We start from the raw sequence: 23,438 nt of genomic DNA, 5'->3' as shown, positions 1-23,438 counted from the left end.
GTTGTAGTAGTAGCGCATAACTCCTCATTTATAAGCACCCTTTTTCTAAATTTGTTGTTCTTACCGTTTAATAAAGTACAAATTATTATAAATCTGCCGTGCAATTGTTTTGCATCTTAACAAAGGTCTTGTGAATAGAAAAAAATCTTTTAAGCACAGGCAGCTATTTCAAGTACGCACTTCGATGACGTAAAAATTAAACGTAAATGCAGATTCGCTTTAAAGAAGTCACGCTTACATAGGTCAAAAATATTTAGAGCAGTTCTGAGAAAACTAAAGGCACGAAAATAGTTTAATGTGAATGTATATTACATTTTTTATTTTTATTAAAACAAATACCCACAATCTATTTCAACGTTATTGGACAAATATTAGATAGCAACAGTCACGTAGCCGGGAATAATGTGGAAAGTGCGAGTGCCAATGCAGCGGTTAGTATTTCTAGTGACTGATGGCGAGCAGGCGAGGCTCTCAGGTTAGTTACGCGATGGCCGCTTACTGTATTATGTTATTCTTTTCAGTACACTTCATTTTCTGGCGGATTTTAAAGACGTATGCTGCATCGATATAGCACCGGAATACAAGCGGTGCTGCTTTAGACCAGATTTAGGGCGCATAGTTCAAAACGGAGCCAAATTTGAACTGTGGATTGTGTGTTTTTCTGCGCCGCTGCAGGCCTAGCGTTAGCTGTAACGTTAGCAAGCTAACGATCGTCCCCGAGACGCGCGCGCCGTGCTGTGAGTCCTTTGGTACGCCGTATAGCAATACTATTTTTTCGTTTTTGGGAATTGGTTTGATTTCGTTTGCTAGAACTATATTTGGCATTGGTTTACTGTCACATCATTTTGAAGTTGAAGTTCAGCTAGCTCGCGCTGGGTGCAGCTAGCAGCTTCAGTGTTTATGTTAGCTTGTTGTTGTTGCTGATGCTGCTAGTCGGTGTGTCAGATAACATTTCTAATACAAAACTGCAGTGCTTTAAGTTTATTACTCCGTAAATCACTACGGGGAGCCTTGCTTTTACTTTCCACGCTCTATTACGTGTGATAAATGTGACATTTAAAGTTGAAAATGGCATATTTATCTAACTCCAATATAAGGAACGTAAAATTAGCTTGACATATTGACTACAAAATATCAGTCAGTGCCTTAATAAAGAGTTGACAACAAATTATAGCTCCCCAAACAGAGACCTCTTTGTGTGTGTTGTATGCTTCTATTGTTTTGATGATTACAGTGAGGTTTTCACGATCATAGTGTCTGCTGCTCTTCTGCATGTTGACTCTGAATGTCAGATTAAATGAGTTTCTCTTACTGTGACTTCACCACGAGTCGTTGAGTGCTGTGAGCCTCTGCACAACATCTTGCTCTGGTCTCTTTCTCTGCAGTGATAGCATGGATCCGGACAGTGGGGCGGACACCCAGCGAACTCTCAGTCTGCAGTGGAAGAGCTATAAGCTCGTACAAGACCCAGCTCTCCGACGGGTAACTCAGAAAATCTACAGATATGATGGGATTCACTTTAGTGTACAGGTACGGACATGCATTATAATACACATGGACTGCCAAACAGAGCACAATTGCACACAAAAGTTCATACTTATGTAAAGTATTATGTCTGTGTGTTCTGCTTATTTTTAGGATTCAGGATTCCCGCCTGTGGGGGACTTGCGTGATCCAAGACCCCGCAGAATCTGGTCTAGACACACAGAGCTGTCGCTGCCAGTGCCCAAATTCAAGGTATGAATCTCTTTTATTATTTTCTGGTGAGCACTTTGTGCTTTACTGTTTTTGTAGTGTACCTACTAACCCCTTTCTTCATTTCTTGTTCTTCATAGTTGGACGAGTATTACGTAGGTCCCATACCACTCAAGGAAGTGACGTTTGCGAGGTTGAATGATAACATCAAAGAGCCGTTCCTGGCCGAGATGTGCGCCAAGTTTGGGGAGGTTGAGGAAATGGAGATTCTGTTTCATCCCAAGACTCGGAAGCACTTAGGCTTGGCCCGCGTCCTCTTCACCAGCACTAGAGGGGCCAAAGACACCGTCAAACACCTGCACAATACTTCTGTCATGGGAAACATTGTCCATGTCCAGCTAGATATCAAAGGTGTGCTTCTCTCCCGATTGTTTTGGATCATTAATATTTTGAAGTGCTGTTAGGAAGTTCAGGGTCAAGGATGTTTTGTTTTGGGGAAAATGCTTTTATTCAGCAAGGGTGCATTAAATTGTTCACAAGTCACAGTTAAGACTTTGGTAGTGTTACAAAGGATTTTTATTTCAGACAAATTGTTCTTTTGAACTTTCAGTTAGCCAAATGTGTCTGTCATGGTGTCTATCAATAAATGTACAACAGCACAGCTGTTTTCAGTGTTGCAGATTATTTAAAAAAATTTATTGAGCACCAAAGCAGCATATTGCAATGAAAGTTTATGTACCACTGAAGACTGGCACACTGGCTGCTGAAAATTCAGCTTGTCAATCACAAAAATAAAATATAATTATGTCTCACAGTATTAAGCCTTATTATTAACCAAATAAATTCCGCCTTGGTCCAAAGAGAAGTCTTTAAAAAACATGATTAGATATTAAATCCTGATTGCTCTTCTTTCGCCCTGGTGTCATTTTAAATGACTCTTGTCTTCTTCTAACTCTCATTAAAAATTAATCTTCAAAACCACAAATAATTTCATAACATTATTAAATGTAATCTTTAGAAAATCTCTAAAAGAGTATCACTTTTTCATCCTTTACATTATTCATTTGTAGCATTTAAAATGTTTGGTTTTACTTTAGGTATTTATCATACATTTAGGGGTGTGACGGTTCGTATATAACCGTGAGACCGGCGGTTATAGTTGAACACCGTCATTAGAACTCTATAACCGCCAAAACCGTGTCATTAAAATATTTTTTACAAACATGTTTTAGATAGGATCATAAGATGCGCAATATATCGGGAGACATGGTTTTTACCACTTAATGAAGTTTTGTAAATCGTCAGACATGATATTTACCACTTCATAAAATTTTGCTTTGTAGAAAACCGGGCGGGTGCGGCTTTGAAATTTGCTCCAAAAATGTTGGCTCATTTCAAATCTCCCCTTTACCGATCAGAGCGCGCGCTGACACGGAGTTAACCCGCTATCTCCAAGAACAACCAATTGACTCTACGGTAGATCCACTAACCCCCCCCCCCCCCCCCCCCCGACGGTTATGTTATGAACCGTCACATTTGACTCACGTCATAACCGTCATCACCAATTCTGAAACCGGCACACCCCTACATACATTTATTTAGATAATATAGAATAAATAGTACTATCCTGAAGAAGGCTGTGTAGCTGAAACGTCTAGATCTACACTTTCAACAATTTTAATGACTTAGCTCAGAATAATGAAAGCATTTTTATCTTTATTATATGAGTGCCTTGGAGTATTTAATCTTTCCAATTTCATATTTACCTCCAATTATCCAAAGAGCCCCGGTGTCTACCTCAAGAGACCAGAGCAGGATTCTCGCCTTCTGTTGTTTTGCAAAAATTGTAATATGTTTGCATCCCTGCTCGCAACGAAATGTCCAAATTCAGTTTAGATCGATGCTTGTTTATATCCTCTCATCTCTTAATTTCTTGAAAATATGGAGCATAGTGTTAACAAAAAGTGGGAATGTCCAGCATTGCATGATGGAAATAAATACACAACACTGTAGTTAAATTTATATTGTGTGTGTCTTCTAGGCCAACAGAGGATGAAGTACTATGACTTAATAGTGAGTGGCTCATACACCCCTCAGACAGTGCCGACTGGAGGCAAAGCCCTCACTGAGAAATTTCAGCCCCCAGTCCCGACTCAGCCAGATACGGTGAGCACACAGACGTACCTTAGCTCAGCCACACTGGAAAAAAAAACGCTTTGCTTTCCTATAAGAGTGTGTGCGGTTACCAGCCGGAGTTTCTTGGCGTCCTTGAAGAGCAACGGCCTTCCTTGGATCAAGTTGTCTTGTAGTTTATTCTACACATTACAGTCACTCTCAGATACCCCGGTCCATGTTTTTATCTTGACCAGAAGTGGACCACAACATTTCTGAAAGACAAATAGCCATCACGCCCCTCAGTGCTTTCAGATTTTCCAAATGTAGACAAAACTGTTCAGTAGGTAGAAGATGGCTGCTGCCATTGAGACTTTTCACTTATTATTGATTGGCCTCTTTTTACCTTGTGTTACCAGCATTATGATATTTAGTTTCCATAACTTAGCTGGAGGAGTTTTGGATTGCTTTAAATAATGTTTCCTTTAAGAGATCAATTATGGAGCCACACCCTTGTAATAAAACAATATTAGGGGATTCAGTTGTCATGTTGAAAGATTTTTTTGTCTTGATTTGATACCAAGGGCTTTTAATTGCTATCTTCCTAAACATTCAGTTTAAGTCAGCCAGTCAAAAGTTTGGGAATTTACATTAGAATTTTCTCTGGGTCCTGTTTAGAACAGTATTTACCATATTTGTATTAGAAATGCAATGGTATTTAAGGGATTGTTCACCCAAAAATGATTTACTCACCCTCAAGGCGTCCTAGGCACGTCTGACACTCCTCTTTCAGATGAACACATTCTGAGTTATATTCGACATTGTCCGGTCTCCTCCAATCTGAATAATTGCAGTGAATGGTGCCCCTGTTTCTGAATCAGAAAATAAAAAGTATCCATCCATCATAAAACTACTCCACACGGCTCCGGGGTCTTACTTTTTTGTTTGGATTCAGAAACAGGGGCACCATTCACTGCAGTTATTCAGATTGGAGGAGACCGGACAATATCGAATATAAGTCAGAATGTGTTCATCTGAAAGAGGAGTGTCAGACGTGCCTAGGATGCCTTGGGGGTGAGGAAATCTTTGACTATTTTAATTTTGGTTGAACAGTCCCTTTAAAAGGAACGATGACGCTGATAAAGATAAGTATTTTCATGGCTAATAGCTCATATATTTTAAATATTAAGGTTGCTTTTGTAAAAAATACAGGTGCTTGATGTTAAATATTAGGCTCAGTTTATTTTTTTTAATTTTTTTTAAAGTGTCATTCACACTAAGTCTGTATTTATTTGATCAGAAATACTGTAAAAGAGTAATGTGAAATATTATTACAATTGAAAATAAGTGTTTGCGGTTTTAATATTTATAACAGGTTATTTGGATATAATTTGTGATCAATATTTGTGGAAACCCAGACTGATTAATTTTTCAGGATTCTTTGAATAGACATTTCTAAGGCGCATGTTTTTTGAAAGAGAAATCTTTGTATGGTAATGTAAATGAGCAAAACACTACAAACTAATACTGAATGAGAAATATACATTTTTAGATTACATTAATACTGTTTAAAGATAGAATTTAAGTGATTGTTAAATGATGAAGATCCTAGAAATCTTGAAACTACATATTTGCAGTATCAACAAATACCAATAATGGAAATTTTTTTTTTATAACTGATAATTTTTTTTATCCTTTTTAAATGATTCGCTGATATTGAGTGATTTTTTTCTCTTTTGTTAGTCGTCTGATGTCCGGCGGAGGCTCTCCACAGATCAGATGGCTGCTCCTGCTGCGCCTCTAAACTCTGGCAGCACCACCCCCTGTTCTGTGGACACTGGATTTGCAGACCAGCGCCTCGACACCCCTCCATCCTCACTGGGAGGAGCTTATACACCGGGCTCCTCTGCTTCTTCACAGGGTGGCGGCACCCCTTACACCCCTCGCTCTGGAACCCCTTTCTCGCAAGACTCGGGATACTCAGTGGGCAGGTTGGTTTCCAGAATAAAATGAAAAACTGATAAGAAGTTACTTGGTTAAGTTTCTTTAGAGATTTGAGAAAACATCCTTTTCTTTCAGGCACAGTGGCTACAGCGGCACTCAGAGTTATCCCCAGCAGGATATGCTTCCATCTTCCTCCTGCTCCTCTTCAACAGTCTCTTCATCATCAGGATTTAAGCCCCCTCACTTTCATGACGACTTACATGCTCCACCTCCGCAAGAGCCCTCCATGTTCCACAGGGGTCGGCCGGGATATCCTCCTTCAGCGTCCTTCAGACCTAATGAACCTCCCTATCCGTATCCCACTGTTGGAGGTTCAGGGATGCACATGCCTCTGCATCCACCAATGGCACCTCTAGGGGCTCAGTTTGAGCCACCACCGCTGTCCGACAGAGATAGAGACCGAGATAGAGAAAGGGGACACAGGGATAGGGATCGGGAGAGAGACCCAGGAGGGCGCTATGGAGGTGGGATAAGCTCCCGACGTTCCTCTTACCACTACCAACCGGAAACAAACTCCTTGTCCACATCCAAATCCTTCCATTCACATCACTCGCATCATGCTGATCGGCGTGAGGACAGGGATGGCAGGGGCTACCGGCGTGACAGCTCAGGCTCCCGCTCGGGAGATCACGGAAGGCATCGGAACCACCATCACTCCCACAACCACCACAGCAGCGGCGTAGCGGGAGCGAGCCGGCGGAGGAGCAGCCGAGACCGGGAATGGGAGCGAGACCGAGAAGGAGACTATAACAGCTCCGATCCACGTTATGGAGGCCACTCGAACTCTAGCCAACACTCGTCCAATAGCCTCTCGCCTCCCTCTGCCATCTCCTCTTATGGAGGAAACTCGTCGTCTAAAGACCTGTCCCCCTACGACACACCTTCTTCCTCCAGGCTAGAGCCCTCGCCGGCCTTCCGTCCTCAGCAGGGTGCAGGCGAGAGGGGTTTTGGGATGGGAGGAAGCATGGATAATGACTTCCGTGCTCATTCTCACCACACGCCCCTGGCGCCGCCTCCTCCACCTCCTCCCCTCCCTCCAGCGTCCGTCATCGCAGCCGCTGTGGCTGAAACGCTCGGCTCTCTTGAATTTGGTCAGGACAGTCCCCTACGAGAAGAACAGTGGACCAAACCCAAACGCTATCCCAGCACCCCGCCCCATCCACCTCGGACACCTCCGACCTCCTCGCCTCCTCACGTCTCAATCCCGTCATCCTCCACCTCTCCATCCTCCACCTCCCTGCCTCACCACCTCCCGTCTTCGACCGCATCCCTGTCTCCGCCTCCTCCTCAGCGTGACTCCTCCCCGGAGCCGGACTCCACCAATGAGAGCCTGCCGTTCTTGCACCACAGCAGCAGCTTGGACTCGCGTATTGAGATGTTGCTGAAGGAACAAAAAGCCAAGTTTTCTTTCCTTGCCTCAGATGATGAGGACGATGAGAAGGAGGAGGACAGAGAGAGGGGAAAAACAGGCGAGAATGCAGACGGTGGAAAGAAACTCCGGGAGGAGAACGGTGAAAGGCCTAGTCATAAAAGACAAGGAGAGATGGAGGGAGGCCAGCAGAGGAGGAGAGGAGAGAAAGATGGACGCCGCAGCAGGGGAAAGAGGCAAGGGGGTGGAGTCAGTGAAGGCAGGAAAACACCTCCAGAGGTGGCCTCTTCCACTCCCACTACGCACAGTTTGGTGTCAGAGTCTCTTCAGGGCCAAATGCCACCACCTCAGGAGGAGCACACAACCTCTGACTCACACAGGGCTCCACACACCCCACCCACCTACAATGGAGAGGCACAGGTGAGACCTCCTTGTTACATGTTATCATTCACCTTATTTTTTGAAAATAAGACCAGGTGCTATCATTTGTAATTTGCTTGTTGGTTTTGGTGTCATGAGCCACCATTTCCAGGTTTGGACACTATCGGATCCCGAAAGCATGCATCAAACAGTGCATGTGTTTAATCATGTTTTTCCGTGGTACTAGCAAAAAAAAAAAACAATTATTCAAACCTTTATCTCCATTCGGAGTACAAGAGTGATTTGTCGTTTATCAGTTTATCGTTAACCTAGAGACTGTGGTGTACACCAGACATCTTAAAATCTAAACTTAAATGCTTGATGTGGATGAAGAGTACTCCTAAATGACTGTTATGCTTGGAATCCATAATAAAACCAAAAACATCAAAACCTCAAGACTCAGCCAGCAGATAGCATCTAATTAATCACAAGTCTGTGCCATTAACCAAAAAAAAAAAAAGAAAAACTTCTGCGTTGAAAATTGTGAAGTGTTGAAGTGAATATATTAATGCTAGATTACAAAATGCTCTTAGAATTTTTTTTTCTGTGGCAATGCTCAGCAACAAACAGTAAGGGAGACGTTGCCTCTCATCCTTTTTTAAAGCTGATGTGCTTATATATTTTGCAGTTATAACTATGCACTGTTATTATATGGTTCGTTGTGTTTATTTGCATTAGCTTTGCTTTTCCTGCCATTCATGAGTCATGACCCTATCAGAACAGATTGCGACCCATTATTGGTAATAAAAAAAATTTTATTTTTAAAATATGAAACCGTATTATGTGCAAAAGTAGCTTCATGACTACCTTAAAAGGCCCATAAGACTTTAATTTATCTTTGAAACAAATTAAGTTACTTTCAGTGAAATCCAATTCACTTGCTTATTTGAGATTTAAAAACATCTTCATCTTCGTTCCAAATACAAACCATTTTCTAATAGTTTTGGAATGCATGAGGGTGAGTTAATGATGGAGGAATATTTTTGGTGTACTCTCACCGTTGAAGTCGCATTTTATTTTTATAAACTTGTGTAATTCTGTTAACAGAAGTGAAACATGCTTTTGCTCTTTTTCATGCTCTGGTAGGCTCAGGCATGGTACTTTCTGCTGTCTGAGAGTAATATTGCTCCGTTTCGGTGCAGCACTATATTTGTTTCTAGCTTGAAAATCCCCTCTCCCTCCAGTGTGTTTAACATGTAATCTTCACATCCTCCTCTCCAGCCTTCACCTCACTCTTCTGGGGAGGATATGGAAATATCTGATGAAGATGACAATGCCATCACCACAGCCCCCTCCCATCCCGCTGCCTCTTCATCCTCCTCACCGGCCACCTCCTCGCAATCTGCCCTCCCCTCCCAAACCCCAGACCCATCTGCGAGTCCTGTCCCAGACACCAGCCAGCACTTCAGCGCCGCCATGCCACCTCCGCCCATCCCGTCTTACCCTCCCCACCTCCCACCCCCACCTCTGCCCGGCTTCTCCCTGCAGCCCCCTCCACCCCCCGGCTTACCACCTCCGCTTCCTCACATGGAGCTGCACCCAGAGTACCCTCCTCCGCTGCCGCATCACATGTACGACTACGCCAGCTCCATGGAGCTCATGAGCCAGTACTGTGGAGGAGCACCCATGTCATTCCAGATGCAGACACACATGCTCAGTCGCCTCCACCAGCTGCGAATGGCCTCCTCCAACAGCTCTACGGTAACCCCTGGAGAAGTCCCGCCTGCCTCTGAATATCCCCCTTCATTTCACCTCCATTCGATACCACCTCCGCCACACCACCCACACCACCCATACATGGACCAAGATGGGAATGTGGCCACCCACTATGACCAGGACCACCGCTACATCCCACCTCACTTACCATACGCCTACCCGGACCCTCACGCCGCACAGCTTCCGCACCATCACACCATCCCGCCTCCCCACAGCCCCTGGCCTCCTCACCTGCTGCCCCAGCAGTTTCCTTCCCACTATCCTCCACCTGGCTTCAGCACAGTGCCTGGCTTAGACGGAGAGCTGTACGGAGTGGCGGATGACCAGATGGCCATAATGGGCCACAACCCCTACGAGTCAGTAGTGCAGCAGGTACTGGCAGCCTTGATCGAGGAGATGAAGAACATCATGCAGAGGGACCTGAACCGCAAGATGGTAGAAAACGTCGCTTTTGGCACCTTTGACGAGTGGTGGGACCGCAAGGAACAGAAAGCCAAGGTAACTTCAGAGAGTCTTCTAGATGTGACAATGGGCAACAAAACCATTCTTAATGCTCATTTTGAATAAATAAGCTTTCCATTGGTGTATGGTTTGTTAGGATCGGACAGTATTTGGTCGAGATAAAACCATTTGAAAATCTGGAATCTGAGGGTGCAAAAAAATCTAAATATTTGGAAATTTGCATTTAAAGTTGTCCAAATGAAGTCCTTAGTAATGCATATTACTAATCAAAAATTAAGTTTTGAAATATTTATGGTAGGAAGTTTACAAAACATCTTCATGGAACATGGTCTTTACTTAATATCCTAGTGATTTTTGGCATAAAATTAAAATCTATCATTTTAACCTCTACAATGTATTGTTGGTTATTGCTTTAAATACCCGTGCTACTTATGATTGGTTTTGTGGTTCAGTGTTGCATATGTTTTTGTGTATAACCTTTGGTGTTCATGAACTGTACCATTTCTTGCTCTCATTTTCTCAGCCATTCCAGACAGCCATGCGGGGAGTTGCAGTGGTGCGCGAGGAGGACAAGAAAGAAGAGAAGACCAGCAACCGACCTCGGGAGCCACTCACATCTCTGGTAGACTGGGCCAAGAGTGGAGGCATGGAAGGTTTCTCCCTGCGGGGGGCCTTGCGTTTGCCTTCTTTTAAGGTGCTTGAGGTTATTTACCAGCTATTAAACATTTAGAATCTATTTATGACATTCATGTATGATTGTCACAATTCACCCTCTGGTGACCATCACGTGGAGCTTTCAAACTGGTCATAAAGCTCTGGGGATTTTTACTCTGTGGGTTGAACTAACAGCCTCCACAGCAAAAAATATGAATGTTGGGATTCTGTCTAATTCACAAACTCTAACACACATAACGCCTATCTATGTCTCAAAATATGAATAAGGGGATATATAAATTCAGGGATGTGTCATCAATACACATTGAATCCGAATTATCTTCACAACAAACCAGCAAAATAAAAGTTTGGTTGACCTTGAGGAAATTATAACAGAAATCAAAATTTATTGCAATTGCATTGATAAGACTGGCGCACTTTATTACCATGATTTGAAATAATCTTGTGAAAAAGATGTTACTAATGAGGAATATGTTGTTCAGGTGAAGAGGAAGGAGCCTCAGGAACTTGTGGAGGGTGGTGAGCTGAAGAGAGCCAGGCCTTCGACTCCACCCGATGAGGAAGATGAGGGTATGTCACTGATGCTATGTTGTAAAGCTGGATTAATAAAGTGACCTTAAATTCTAATTGCTGTGTACTTTTTCTCTCTCAGACTCGTATCAGGGCAAATCTGCCGACACTGCTGCAGGAAGAACAGAAGAGAGGCGTGTGGCAGACAGAAGAGCAGCCAGGAGAAGAAGCAGAACAAAGGCACGCAAACCATATGACCTGGACAGTGAGGGAGAAGAAACATCAGATGGTTCTTCCTCAGAGAAGGTAGGTTTATTTACCATTATGTCTGTAATTTTTGTGTGTCTGTGTAGTACTGGGCATGGACTGGTTGGGAGCATCCCATTCATTGCAGCTAGAAGGATGCATTCACCCAAAAATAAAAATTAGGGCATAAATGATTTACCCTCTAATCATCCTTGGTGTATATGACTTTCTATTATTAGTTATTTAAAAATTTGTCTTTGATTTAATGTTTTAATGGCACTCAGCGGGTGTAAGATTGCATAAGTCCAAAAGTAGTTAAATAAAAAGCGCTCATCCATTACAAAAGTGTCTCAAATGGCTCTGGGGTGTTAAAGTCCACCTAAAGCGAATCGATGCATTTTTGTAAGAAAAATAACCATATTTAAAACGTAATAATTACAAGAGCTGTTTGAAATTATGACCAACTTAACTGAACAAACTTTTAATATATAATGTTTGTGTGTGTATGGCAATTAGGTGATTCTTTATCTACAAATGTAAATATTTATAGGCTCATTAAAATATTAATAAAATATCATCAATATTAGATCCACTGAACTTGTCACAATACCATGTGTGATGACTGTGAAGGCAAAAATCTGACAACAGTGGTCAGTAGTTTTGTAGAGTGTTGCCCTTCTAAGATCTGGTTTTGAATCTTATACTTAGCTGTTGTAGTTTCACTGAATAATGTCTAGATGGCAGCATTTCTTTTTTTTTTTCTTCAAATGCTGAGGGGAAATCCTCAGGACTGTCAGCAGATGAGTGAAAGCATGTTACTTCAACTACTGATTCCTTGTTGTTTTATTTTTAGGAGGAGGATGAAGACAGTGACAAAGTGGATGAGTCCGAAGGTATGCAGCTGTCTTGTTTTGTCTTTTGTACTGTGCTCATTAATTTGGCCTGTTGTTGCTATGTGCACTTTATTTCAGGCTTTTATGCATTTATGCAATCATATCTTGAATCTGTATCTTGCAATTTAAAGCCCGTTCACACCAAGAATGACAACGATATTAGCTTCCACACCAACGAACGTATCGTCTGTTTATACTAAGCACACACTCGTCTGCTGCTTTAAATTCAAAATTAAATTAAGCTTGTGATCCCAGGATTGATTCTGATTGGGGTATCAATATTTTTATCATCAGCTGGAAAAAAAAATAGTTCTGAAAGTGATTCCAACAATATTGTTTCTCTGTGCGTTTATTGTTATAGCTGTGGTGTGGACTATTCTTTAATATTGAGAAGGAGTTTTAGAACCTTATATCGTTATCTTTATAGTTATCGTGCTTAGTGCGAACGGCCCCTTAACTCTTTTCTCTATTTCTCATGCTTCTCAGATGAAGCCCTTAGTGCAGACAGTGATGACGAAAGCATTTCTTCCTCCTCTTCCGAGAGCTCATCATCATCATCCTCAGCATCATCATCTTCCTCCGATGAGGAGGATGAAGAGGACGGTGAACAGGCCATTGAGAGTGAATCATTGGACACAATGGATGAGTCTACGATGGACAGTGTGACCGCTATAGATGCAGAAAAGTATGATGGGTACGTCCCTCTTTGAGAACTGATATTGAGTAGGAAGTTGTGTCTTCACCAATTCATTGATATGCATTATGTCTGTTTCTTACAGGGACAAAGCAAATCTTGACCAATCATCAGTGACTGCTGCAGAGATCAAACAAGGTCAGTTAAAGATCACTTTTTACAAAAAACTAACCGAAATACAAGGGATAGTCTGCCTAAAGATGAAAGTTGTTTCACTTACTCATGTCGTTACAAACCTGTTTGATTATCTTTTTTTCTACAGAACACAAAAGATATTTTGATCCAAACAGTTTTGTTTCACATTGAATTCCGTTGTATTTTTTGTCCTTGTAATGGAAGTTAATGGAACAAAGCTGTTTGGTTAGAGTCATTCTTCAGAATATCTTCTTTTGTGTTCCACAAACAAAGTCAGTCATACAGGTTTGGAACAACGTTAGGCAGAGTAAATTGTTTAATGTTACAGAATTGTATTTTCAGAAGTGTGCAGTTTAGTTCACTTTATTTTTCCTTTCACTTCCAGAAGGAGAGAAAACGGCTACAGCTGTGCCTCCATCCTCCCCTTATCCCCGTCCCCCTTCACCCATTCTCCTCCTTCCCCCACTCAAGAAACGGCGCAAGACCGTTTCCTTCTCGGTGGAAGAGAGCGAGGTCAAGCCCTCCATTCTGTCACCTTCTGCTCCTTCTCCATCTCCCACTCCTGTCTCACAAGCTTCAGATAGTCCTACTTCCTCTTCTCCCGTAAGCACACCCACAGCAGCTGCCTCCTCCAAGCCCACCCCGATACTCCTTCCGTTTGCTTCTCGTCCTAGCGAGAATAACGCTCTGACCTCCCCTGCTTCCCCTTCCACCGTTCTTACCATCCCTCCACCGGTGCGTTCCCTGCGGCTTGATGAGCCCAAAAAGAGTCCAGGTCTCCCTCCATCCCCACAAACTCCCACAGCCAAAAACTCCTCCAAACGTGGCAAAGACTCTCCCAGAACGCCCCCGACGCCCGTCTGCCTCACTGTCCAGAACCTTCCGCTGGACCATGCCTCCATGGTCAAAGTGGCATACGAGGACCCCGTCCCTACTCCAACCATGCAGAAGGGTCGTGCACGTGGTCGCTCTCGGACACTCAGCCAGTCGGCTTCCGCCCCTCACCTGCATCCCTCTCTGGAGGAAGAGGAGGAGGATGAAGAGGAGCTGGAGCAGCGGCTGAAGCTCAGGGAGCAGCTGGGAGTGTCCAGCCTGCTGCAGCTGGCCTCTGCCCCCAAGCCTGACCTGTCGGTGCTGGCCGATGTGGCACTGAAGATGGACCCGGAGGCAGATATCGACTCGGAAGAAACCGAGACCTCCGATGAGGCAGAGGAGCACAAGCTGGAGGAAGAAGAGGGAGACTTCTTCGCCCCGCACCCACGCCAACCACTCCCGGATCCAGAGGGTCTGTTCGTCATGCAGGAGCACAACTATTCCAAAACTCCTGCCCCTCTGCACCTCACGTCTCCACAAAAGAGGACGAAACAGGACCCCACCGTCCTGCTCCCTGCCGACCTCAACCAGCACGGTGTTCAGGAAGCCCCCGAAGAGGTCATCGGGGATGCTCTAGCCGCAAGAGGAGTGGCCCCAGAGATATACGGGGACCTTTCCGGGATGGGCCTGCTGTGTGATGCCAGGGAACCGGCTGAGACGCAGACCAAGACACTCGGCCCACCGCACAAGAGGAAAGGATCAATTAGCATAGAGATGGAGATGGAAGAGAGCGGGAAAGGGAAGAGCAAGAAGAGAAGTAGGAAGGACAAAGAAAACGAGGAACTGCAAATCTCTAAGAGACAGAAGGAGAACCAGATCAAGAAGCAGAGGAAACGGAAGTTAGAGGTATGTGTATCTGTCTGGTTTTCATTTAATAACATGTTGCAAAAGAATTCACCCTAAAGTAATTTTCGTATGAGGATTTTGACTTTCTCAGCATGTAGTAATAAAACCTGAATAAACTGATGTTGTGGGTTATTACCGTGTTGCATTTATTGCCAGTAGAACAGAGACAAAAATAAAGTCAGATGGGGTAACTAAAGAATTTTCTTATTGAATGTGAATGTCATTTGAAGAATTGTTTTTTTTTTTTTTCAAATTCCCAGGACTTGACCTTATATATATGCCTTTTCTTTCTTTCTTTCTTTCTTTCTTTCTTTCTTTCTTTTTTAAATCAGCAATTTCACACCTTTACTCAAATATATATTCTCATTAATTCTCTCTCTCTCTTTCTCTCTCTCTCTCTCTCATATATATATATATATATATATATATATATATATATATATATATATATATAAGATAAATACTTAGCTTCTTAGTTTGTTGAATAGGGAGGCATCTAAAGGCATCTAAGGATTTTTGGAGGGTGGGTCTCATGGTCAGTAGTTGCAAAATCACAGAGAGGCTCAAAATCACTTCCCAGAACATTCTCGTTCATCATTCCTGGCTGGAGGAATGATCTTCACACCCCTATCAGTAATGTTGAATCCCTGACAATTTTCAAGTTACACCTGAAAACTCATCTCTTTTGATGCTACTTTACTTCATCCTAAAAAAAAAAAATCATATTTTTTCCTTCTCCTTCTAGCTTGTACTTAATTGAACAATGTCTAAATCATGGTATTGCTATCACCTATTTAAGAAGAATTGCTTTATGTTTTCCTCAGCTGTAAGTAGCTTTGGATAAAAGCACACTAATATTCAAAGTTTTTTTTTTTTTTAAGTATTATTCTCACCGTGTCTCTATGTGATCAAAATGACTAATATTTTGAAATCTTAAATTTTAAAATAACTGCATTCTACTATAAAAAATATATTTTAAAATGCATTTTATTTCTGTGAGATTGGAAAGAGGAATTTTTAGCAGCCTTTGCAGTCTTAGTGGCCACGTTTACATGCAACCAAATCATCTGTTAGTAATCAAATTGATGGCTCAGTCGGACCGAAATGCCTTCATGTAAACACTTAAATCGAGCAGATTGAACCTGAATGGAATTTCTACCAGATTGGGATGGGTGGTTTCCTTCGAGAGTACATGTAAATACTTGATCAGATTGAATTCAAAACTAAAAGTATTGTGCTGATGTATTGACGTAACGATGAATGACACATGGAACGAGCTGTTGTTTTTGTAGAATGAAATGTCATAAATAACTCGTGCTATTCTAAAATTCTCTTTCCACTCATTGTCTGCACCACAGTGAGGGGGTTACCGTGATTTACTGCTTGATAAAACTAAGCTGCACGGCACAAAGCTTCATGTGTGCGTCGTCTCCTACTTAGGACCTAAAAAGAGAAATGTTAACTCTGTTCTTTTAAACCAAACAAAGATAAAAGAAGCAGTGTTTTCAGAATATTATGTACAAAGAGTGAGACAATCTGCATATTTGTGGAGTGTGTACAGATCAGAAGATCAAATCCAAAATTGAAGCTTTTGAAAAATAACCGCAACATCAACTCAATCATTTTATTTAGTGTTTGAGTAAACACTGCATTGGGATTTATCAATCAGAATGATTGCATTCTGACAAAAAAAAAAAAAAGTGTATATATATTATACATATTATACACAGACACACACATGTATGTTCTCGATCTATATACTAGTTCAGTGGCACATTGCATTGTTAATGTAGCACTGTTGCAACAATTTTAACGTGCTGGGATGTTTCAGGCTGTTGCGGTATAACAGTTTGTCCTGCAAACCCACAGAACTTGAAAAGCTTTCAACAGCTCTGTATTGTTGGGTAATAGGGTTGATTGCCAAATAGTGCAAGATTATCCCACCATTTGGTCTGCTTTTTTGTGTGCATTTTGTCTGTTTTCCAACATTTTCCAATCATACTTTATTGTCAGGAATATGAAGAAGACGTGGATGTAGAACAGCTGGAGTCTGGCGAGCTTTCCAGCTCCAGCTCGGAGTCGGGAGACTCTGACTTCGGTCTGGAGAGATCGCTGGAGTTTGAAAAGGAAGAGGTTCGAAAGAGCGAACGACTTTTCCTGCAGGAAGCAGGCTTGACCCCCTCGACTCAGCGGCGGCCCAAACACGTTCCCACCCCAGCTCCCGTACCACAGCCCTCTTACAAGAACCGTAGCGAGTTTGAGCAGATGACCATCCTCTATGACATCTGGAACAGTGGCCTGGACCAGGAAGATATGAGGCTCCTGAAGAGCACCTACGAGAAACTGTTGCAAGATGATCACGGCACCGACTGGCTCAACGACACACACTGGGTCCCTCATACCAATATCCTTACAGCTGCTTAAGAATGAAAATGCAGTTTATACAAACAAACATGTGCTTTAATTAGTGATACAGACGCCAACAGAATTAACAATTTCAAATGTACAGAGTCAGCAAGTATAAGTGCATACAAGTAAGAGATTAAAAGACTTCATTTTCACTTTGATGCTTATTTCCAAGTACACTTTACCCAAGTTTTGCTCCCTTAACCTCTTGCCTGCACTCACCAACATCCCCAACCCTCGGCGGAAGAAGAAGGCGGCCGTTGGGCAGCTAAGACAGCATGTCACGGGCTGTGCTCGCAGTGAAGGCTACTATGCCATCAGCCGCAAGGAGAAAGACGTCTACCTTGAGCTAGACCAGCCAGTGACTGTCCAGGAAGCTGGAGACTATGATACCTCAGTAGGTTCACTTTAGGTTTTAATAACTCAAAGTTAGTTTTTTGTTGTGAAGATGTCAGATTTAAATGCACATACTGTACTGATGTTAGTGAAAATAAATGACCTTGTTTAGCATGGACATGGCAGACAGTTTGTGTCTGTCTGAGCATCTCTCTCTGTCTGTGTCTGTCATAGGGCTCGAATCGTCTGCTCTCTGAAAGACGCTCCGAGCAGCGGCGTCTCCTCAGCGCTATCGGCACTGCAGCAGTGATGGACTCGGACCTGTTGAAACTGAACCAGCTGAAGGTAAAGGTCTTCAGTTCATTTACACAACCGTGACCTTGATCTATCGACTATCAGCCCTTTTATTACATTGACCTCACCACTCCTTCAATTCCCCTTTGGCTTGTTTTCAGTGTAGTACTTTTGATAAGATCTTCGAGAATGAGTTCAAAGTTAAAAGGTGCTCCTTTTTAAAGCAGTTCTTCTTTGGACCTCCTTAATTGCTTGTTCTTTGAGTAAAGAATGAATGAATGCACTCCGTATGTTTGGAAAGGGCAGACATGTGTCTGGTTGGTTTGTTATGCATTATTATTATGTTTATTATATGTTATTTTGCACTTTAATCATCGAACTGGATGTATATGCTTTCTGCTGTAAAAAAAGCATTTTCCGGTCCATTTATCCATTTTATCACAGTTACGATCTGTGTTTGGAGGGGTTACTAGGAGGAACTGTTTAAACTGTCTGTTTGAAAGATGTGTATAGAACAATGTTTAGATGGATAGGAATGCTCTAGCCAGGGGGGTTTTGTGTTAATCTGTGTTTAGTCTGGTACCACTCATGTCTTTCAAGCAAAATCAGTCGGTAGGTTTTTTTTCCCTCACCTAGGAAACTTTTAATTGATCGCAAGTGACCATAAAGACATTCATAATGTTATAAAGTATTTATATATTTTTTTTAAAATGCTGTTATTTTGAACTTGCTGTTCATCAAAGAATCCAGAAAAAGATCAGGTTCCACAAAAATATTAAGCTGCAACTAGGGATGCACGATCATGATTTTTCATGGCCGAGCAAACTGGCCGATTCTGATACCGATTTCCCATTTGTTTGTTTTTTTCTTTAGTTTTTTGTTTTTTCTTTAAGCAACAACAACAACAAAAAAGCTAAGTGTACATTAACAAGATGATTATTTGGTATTTAATAGGCCAAACTGGCTTTTGGCTATTGAAAACAATAACCTTAACCATCTGAAATGATCGGCAGTAACTGTACAGTAAGTAGCCTACATTCAATACAAACACAGATGATACAGACATCAGCATTTAGCTTTTGTTTTTGAATTGGGTTGAAACGACATAGAACTGGCCTTAAATGAAAATATTAACTGTAACCATGTGAAATTAAAGCAACAACTGCATAGTTCTACAGTCCAACAAACACAATCAACACACATTTAATAAGATGTTACTTGATCAACATTGAGTATTTGTTTTAGTTTTTAAATGTGGTTTTAAATTAAAAAAAAGGTCTTTACCAGTGAGCCTTGGTGAGCATAAGAGGCTTCTTTCAAAAACATTCCAAAATCTCGCTGACATAAAAATTTATGAGCAGTAATGTAAAACATGATGAAAAGGTGTGTGCATAATCCAAATTTAAATACATGGATCTCTCTTATTAAGAATTCAATAACCAACATATTAGAATACTGGTGTTTATACTTTCTGTATTTGGCCAAATAATGGGGTTAATGTTCACATGGTGTTCTTGTGCTTTTAAACATGGCCAGTCCTGAATGTTTACATGTCTTCATGCTTGTAATTCATCTGCCTGCAGTTCCGTAAGAAGAAGCTGAGGTTTGGCCGCAGCCGTATCCATGAGTGGGGCCTGTTTGCCATGGAACCCATTGCTGCAGATGAGATGGTCATTGAATATGTGGGACAGAGTATCAGACAGGTATGACTAACAACTATTAAAAGATCTCTGCTTGGAAATGAGTTTGTTTCCTCTTGAGGAACGCATACTTGTTCATTCAGTGGCAGTAACTCCTTGTTCAAGCTCTTGTTCTGTCCAGGCTGGACTATTGCAGTGCTCTTTTGGCAGGTCTTCCAGCCAGTTCTTTTAAACCTTTACAACTAATCCAGAACGTCGTAGCAAGTTACATTTTTAATGAGCCAAAGAATGCACGTCACACCTCTGTTTATCAGTTTGCACTGGCTAACAATAGCTGCTCGCATTAAAATTCAAGGCACTGATGTTTGCCCACAAAGTCACCATCCTTTTGCCCTCTAGAAGCTTGCGTTCTGCAAATGCATATCACTAGTTTGTACTATCCCAAAGAAGCACAAATTTACTTTCACTGACTTTTAAATGAACTGTTCCCTCCTGGTGGAATGACCTGCCCATCTTCAGCAATCAGCTAAAAACACATCTCTTCAATTTCTATTTGATCCTCTAACTCTAGCACTCTCTATTCTAATTCTATTCTTTAAACAAAACCTGCCCCTTTAGTCATGCACTCCATTAATTTACTGCTTTCGGTTTTATTTTTATTTATTATACACTTAACAGGCTTCTAACACTAGCCTGCTCTTTTCTTTTTCTATTCATTGTTTTCTTTTTTATTATATATATATAAAAATTGCATTGCAAAATCACATGTTTGTGATTTGTTATAGAACGATCATATCATTACTCTCTTGTTGATTTCAATTGCTTCCATTGTCACTTTGGATAAAAGCATCTTCTAAATGTAATGTAAATGTAATTGTGTTTGCTGCACCATTTGTAGATGGCTGCAGATAATCGGGAGAAGCGATATGCCCAGGAAGGCATCGGGAGCAGCTACCTATTCCGTGTCGATCATGACACTATCATTGACGCCACCAAGTGTGGCAACTTGGCTCGGTTTATTAACCACTGCTGCACGGTAAGTACCCTCCTAGTGACGCATACATATTCATATATCTCAAAAACCATATGACGTCTGATAAACATATTGCAGCCACTCCCAAAGTCAATAACTGCCACGTTTATATAAACCTACTTTCAGTATACTACATGTACATAGTAGGATAAGGGTTTGGTTTAGAGTTACTTGCAATTATGCATAATTAATTTCCGTTATAAATAGTAAGTACACCTCAAAATAAAGTGTTGGCAAATTATCAGTGCTTTAAGGCTTTCAAGTAGGTCTTAGACTTCCAGACAATTCCTTTTAAAAACCTAATGTCTTTCACACTGACATCGGATAATAATCGTTGTCAAATCCAGTTGTGAATGTCAATGTTTACGGAAGTTTTCCAGACCTGCAGATTTTTGTCCCCATCTAATGGGCTTAATTATGCTAATGTATTGCTGATAAGACTTGGATAATGTTGCTTCTGGTATTCCCATGGTTTATAAATGCCAAAACACGCATTTTGTGTTCTTCAACCAGCTGTGAATGCAATTTGTATTTGCACCATGTTGATAATCCCCTCCAGAAACAGAAGTAGCACTCACATAGAGCTATGCTGAACACAAACAGAAATGCATCATCTAAATTTCCAACACTCCTATTGGAGGCCATGTAATTCAAGAAACCTGCACTTGTTCTGCATCTTATTCATGATTTAATGCATCCTCTCTCGCAGCCCAACTGCTACGCCAAAGTGATCACCATCGAGTCCCAGAAGAAGATAGTCATATACTCCAAGCAGCCCATCGGCGTGAACGAGGAGATCACGTATGATTACAAGTTCCCCATTGAAGAGAACAAAATCCCATGTCTGTGTGGCACGGAGAACTGCAGAGGAACCCTCAACTGAAAGTGTCCTAGACCTTCCCCGATACATGACTTGCCAATCCTCTTTCCTGGCCCACAAGCTACTGTTCTCGGCACACAACAATGTAGATCTCAGCACTGCCGCAACACCTCCAGTTCTTTCTCCTCCTCAAGTTTTTCTCTTCTGACCTGGCCCTTATTAATATCCGGAGGTATTTTGTTCCTCCTGTTGCAGCTGTGTTTGGTGATGTTGTTTTGCCAAGGTCTGTGCTTTAAAGTTGTTCAGCGACTGCACACACACATATTCCGCTCACTTATGCACAACGTCTAACAGTGGCAAACACCCTTAAAGTGCTGGGTCTTTTTCTCCAAGGGCAACTTTTAAAGTCCTACCTAAAAACATGGATTTAAGCCTTCACCCCTGTCGTGAGAGAGAGTATTAATTTGAGTTCATTATTTATTGTCCCTGTTCTGAGCCCTGTTCGCTTGTGTTGTTTATTTAGCTCAGATCTGTTGCTGTAGATTCTTCAGATTATCTGCATAGTATCACTTTTTTTTTGTTGGCTGTTGTGAAGCTATTTTGGCGCGCACATTTCTTTCTAAACTTGCTCAAAGTTCAAACGATCTTAATGTCTCCCTTTCCAGCATGATGTGCTGGTGTTCAAAAATGGTCTAGTATTGTAAGTTTGTTACATTTACTACTACTGTTTTTCACACATTAGTTGTTACAATGCCAGTGCACTGTAAAAACAGTTATTCCAGAGGTCATCATGCACCCGCCATCATTTTAATTCATGAAGTGAGATCCCTTTCGGTCATAGTTTTTAGCAATACATGAAAGACAGGACAGATGAGGTATTCTTTTTGGTGTGCTGAAATATATGCGCATCGATATTTTAGTGAAAGGATGGCTATATTGATTGGGTTTTCCTTTGGCATTGATATTATTGTAGACCACTGATGAATTGTGGAGGAATTGGGCACATGTTTTGAGACCAAGCACTCTAACTCCACTGCTAAAGAGAATATCATCGTAAAATATGTATTTTCTCATTACTGACTGTCCAAGATGCAAAATTGGGTGTGCATATTTATACATTTCACAACAAAATGAAAGTCCCAATTCCTCTGAGAGATGTGCGTGAGCAGAGTTTCACTAGAACAGATGGTTGTGTTCTGTACTTTCATATTACTGGTTGTCTCTCTCTCTCTCTCTCTCTCTCTCTCTCTCTCTCTCTCTCTCTCTACTCCACTCTGCCATAAATCTTTTTTCGTTTTTTGTCTTTTTCCTTACTTTGTTAGAGGGCCTTGCCAGCATTCTGTTCCTTTGAAAGGAAAACCTGTAAAATATGTAGATTTACTGCAGTCTTTCAGTAAAAACTGCTCCACAGAAGTGTAACCATAAAAAAACGAAAACGACAAAAAAGTTCAAAAGAATTACATGTAAATATTGTAGAGGTGTTTGTTTCTCGTAGAAACACACCAGTTCTAGTCTGTAAATATGTTCATCCTTTTCCTACTTCCCATTGCAAGAAAATAATTGTACATACCTATCATTCAGTTATTGGTTTTGTTTTTGTTGTTGTTTTTTCTCCCTTTTTAATTTGATTCAAAAGTTTTAATATTATTTGCAATATTTCTCTTGTATTAATGCGTTGGACCCTTTATTAATGGTGCATTAAAATATTTTTTAAAATAATTGCTCCGTTTTTTCTTCCCCCGCTTTGAAGAGGTTGAAATAAAACGTGTTTGCACAGTTGCTCATGCATGGGTTTGCAAACGACAGGCCACTGTATCTCTTAAAATAGAGGTATGTCAGAGGTGAATGCTGCTGCTTCTGTGCATTTATATTTGTACGAAATATGACCCATCAAGTTTTGTTACAGTCAGGCATGGGCTCTGCTGGAGCTCCTGCTGCTTGGAAATGAAACCAGAAAAAAAAAAAGATTTGAAGGCCTGTTTTAGGTTAAAGGGACCGAACCAAATAATTTGATTTGTTTAAAAGACACTTACCTTGGCAAGATTACCTAATATCGACACATAGTTGATATTACAGACTGTAGCTGATTATTATTTTGTTTCACAATCCAACTACATCACCCCACTGAAAGAAAAAAGCAACACCACTGAAATGCAATCTCATGGCATGATCCACTTTAACAGTCACTGATCTTTGGTGTCCATGTCAGTATTTTCCACCTCTTTTAGCTCCTGCATTGTGCACTCTGCTGAAGTTTTA

At 41.5% G+C, this 23,438-nt stretch overlaps 1 protein-coding gene across 3 annotated transcripts; it reads left to right on the top strand.

Annotated features, from left to right (window-relative positions):
• The first annotated feature begins 395 nt into the window (after nucleotides 1-395).
• On the top strand, nucleotides 396-22,898 carry LOC113047180 (histone-lysine N-methyltransferase SETD1A-like). Of its 3 annotated transcripts, none has more exons than XM_026208478.1 (21): nucleotides 396-475; nucleotides 1,386-1,530; nucleotides 1,639-1,737; nucleotides 1,836-2,106; nucleotides 3,737-3,861; nucleotides 5,551-5,798; nucleotides 5,887-7,600; nucleotides 8,822-9,814; nucleotides 10,302-10,472; nucleotides 10,936-11,023; nucleotides 11,106-11,269; nucleotides 12,063-12,102; nucleotides 12,589-12,787; nucleotides 12,882-12,934; nucleotides 13,317-14,650; nucleotides 16,664-17,054; nucleotides 17,275-17,453; nucleotides 17,627-17,737; nucleotides 19,270-19,389; nucleotides 20,225-20,362; nucleotides 21,069-22,898. In XM_026208478.1, the coding sequence occupies exons 2-21, from the start codon at nucleotides 1,393-1,395 to the stop codon at nucleotides 21,240-21,242; spliced, it is 6,750 nt and encodes a 2,249-aa protein (XP_026064263.1). In that variant the 5' UTR covers nucleotides 396-475; nucleotides 1,386-1,392; the 3' UTR covers nucleotides 21,243-22,898. The 3 variants fall into 3 exon arrangements, with proteins under 3 accessions (XP_026064263.1, XP_026064260.1, XP_026064261.1); XM_026208475.1 differs by having other exon boundaries at nucleotides 12,589-12,796; XM_026208476.1 differs by lacking the exon at nucleotides 396-475 and adding an exon at nucleotides 487-749 and having other exon boundaries at nucleotides 12,589-12,796.
• Nucleotides 22,899-23,438: the final 540 nt, after the last annotated feature.

This window comes from Carassius auratus, chromosome 28 (genome assembly GCF_003368295.1).
Source record: "Carassius auratus strain Wakin chromosome 28, ASM336829v1, whole genome shotgun sequence".
In the NCBI taxonomy this organism is placed as follows: Eukaryota; Metazoa; Chordata; class Actinopteri; order Cypriniformes; family Cyprinidae; genus Carassius; species Carassius auratus.
This window is presented reverse-complemented; position numbering and strand designations above follow the sequence as displayed.

What these genes read in the sequence shown, in the direction of transcription:
- LOC113047180 (XM_026208475.1), top strand. Translation starts at nt 1,393, where the DNA reads ATGGATCCGGACAGTGGGGCGGACACCCAGCGAACTCTCAGTCTGCAG. An exon ending in GCAAGGAACAGAAAGCCAAG is followed by an intron (nt 9,815 to 10,301) that starts GTAACTTCAGAG and finishes TCATTTTCTCAG; the next exon opens with CCATTCCAGACAGCCATGCG. An exon ending in TGAAACTGAACCAGCTGAAG is followed by an intron (nt 17,738 to 19,269) that starts GTAAAGGTCTTC and finishes ATCTGCCTGCAG; the next exon opens with TTCCGTAAGAAGAAGCTGAG.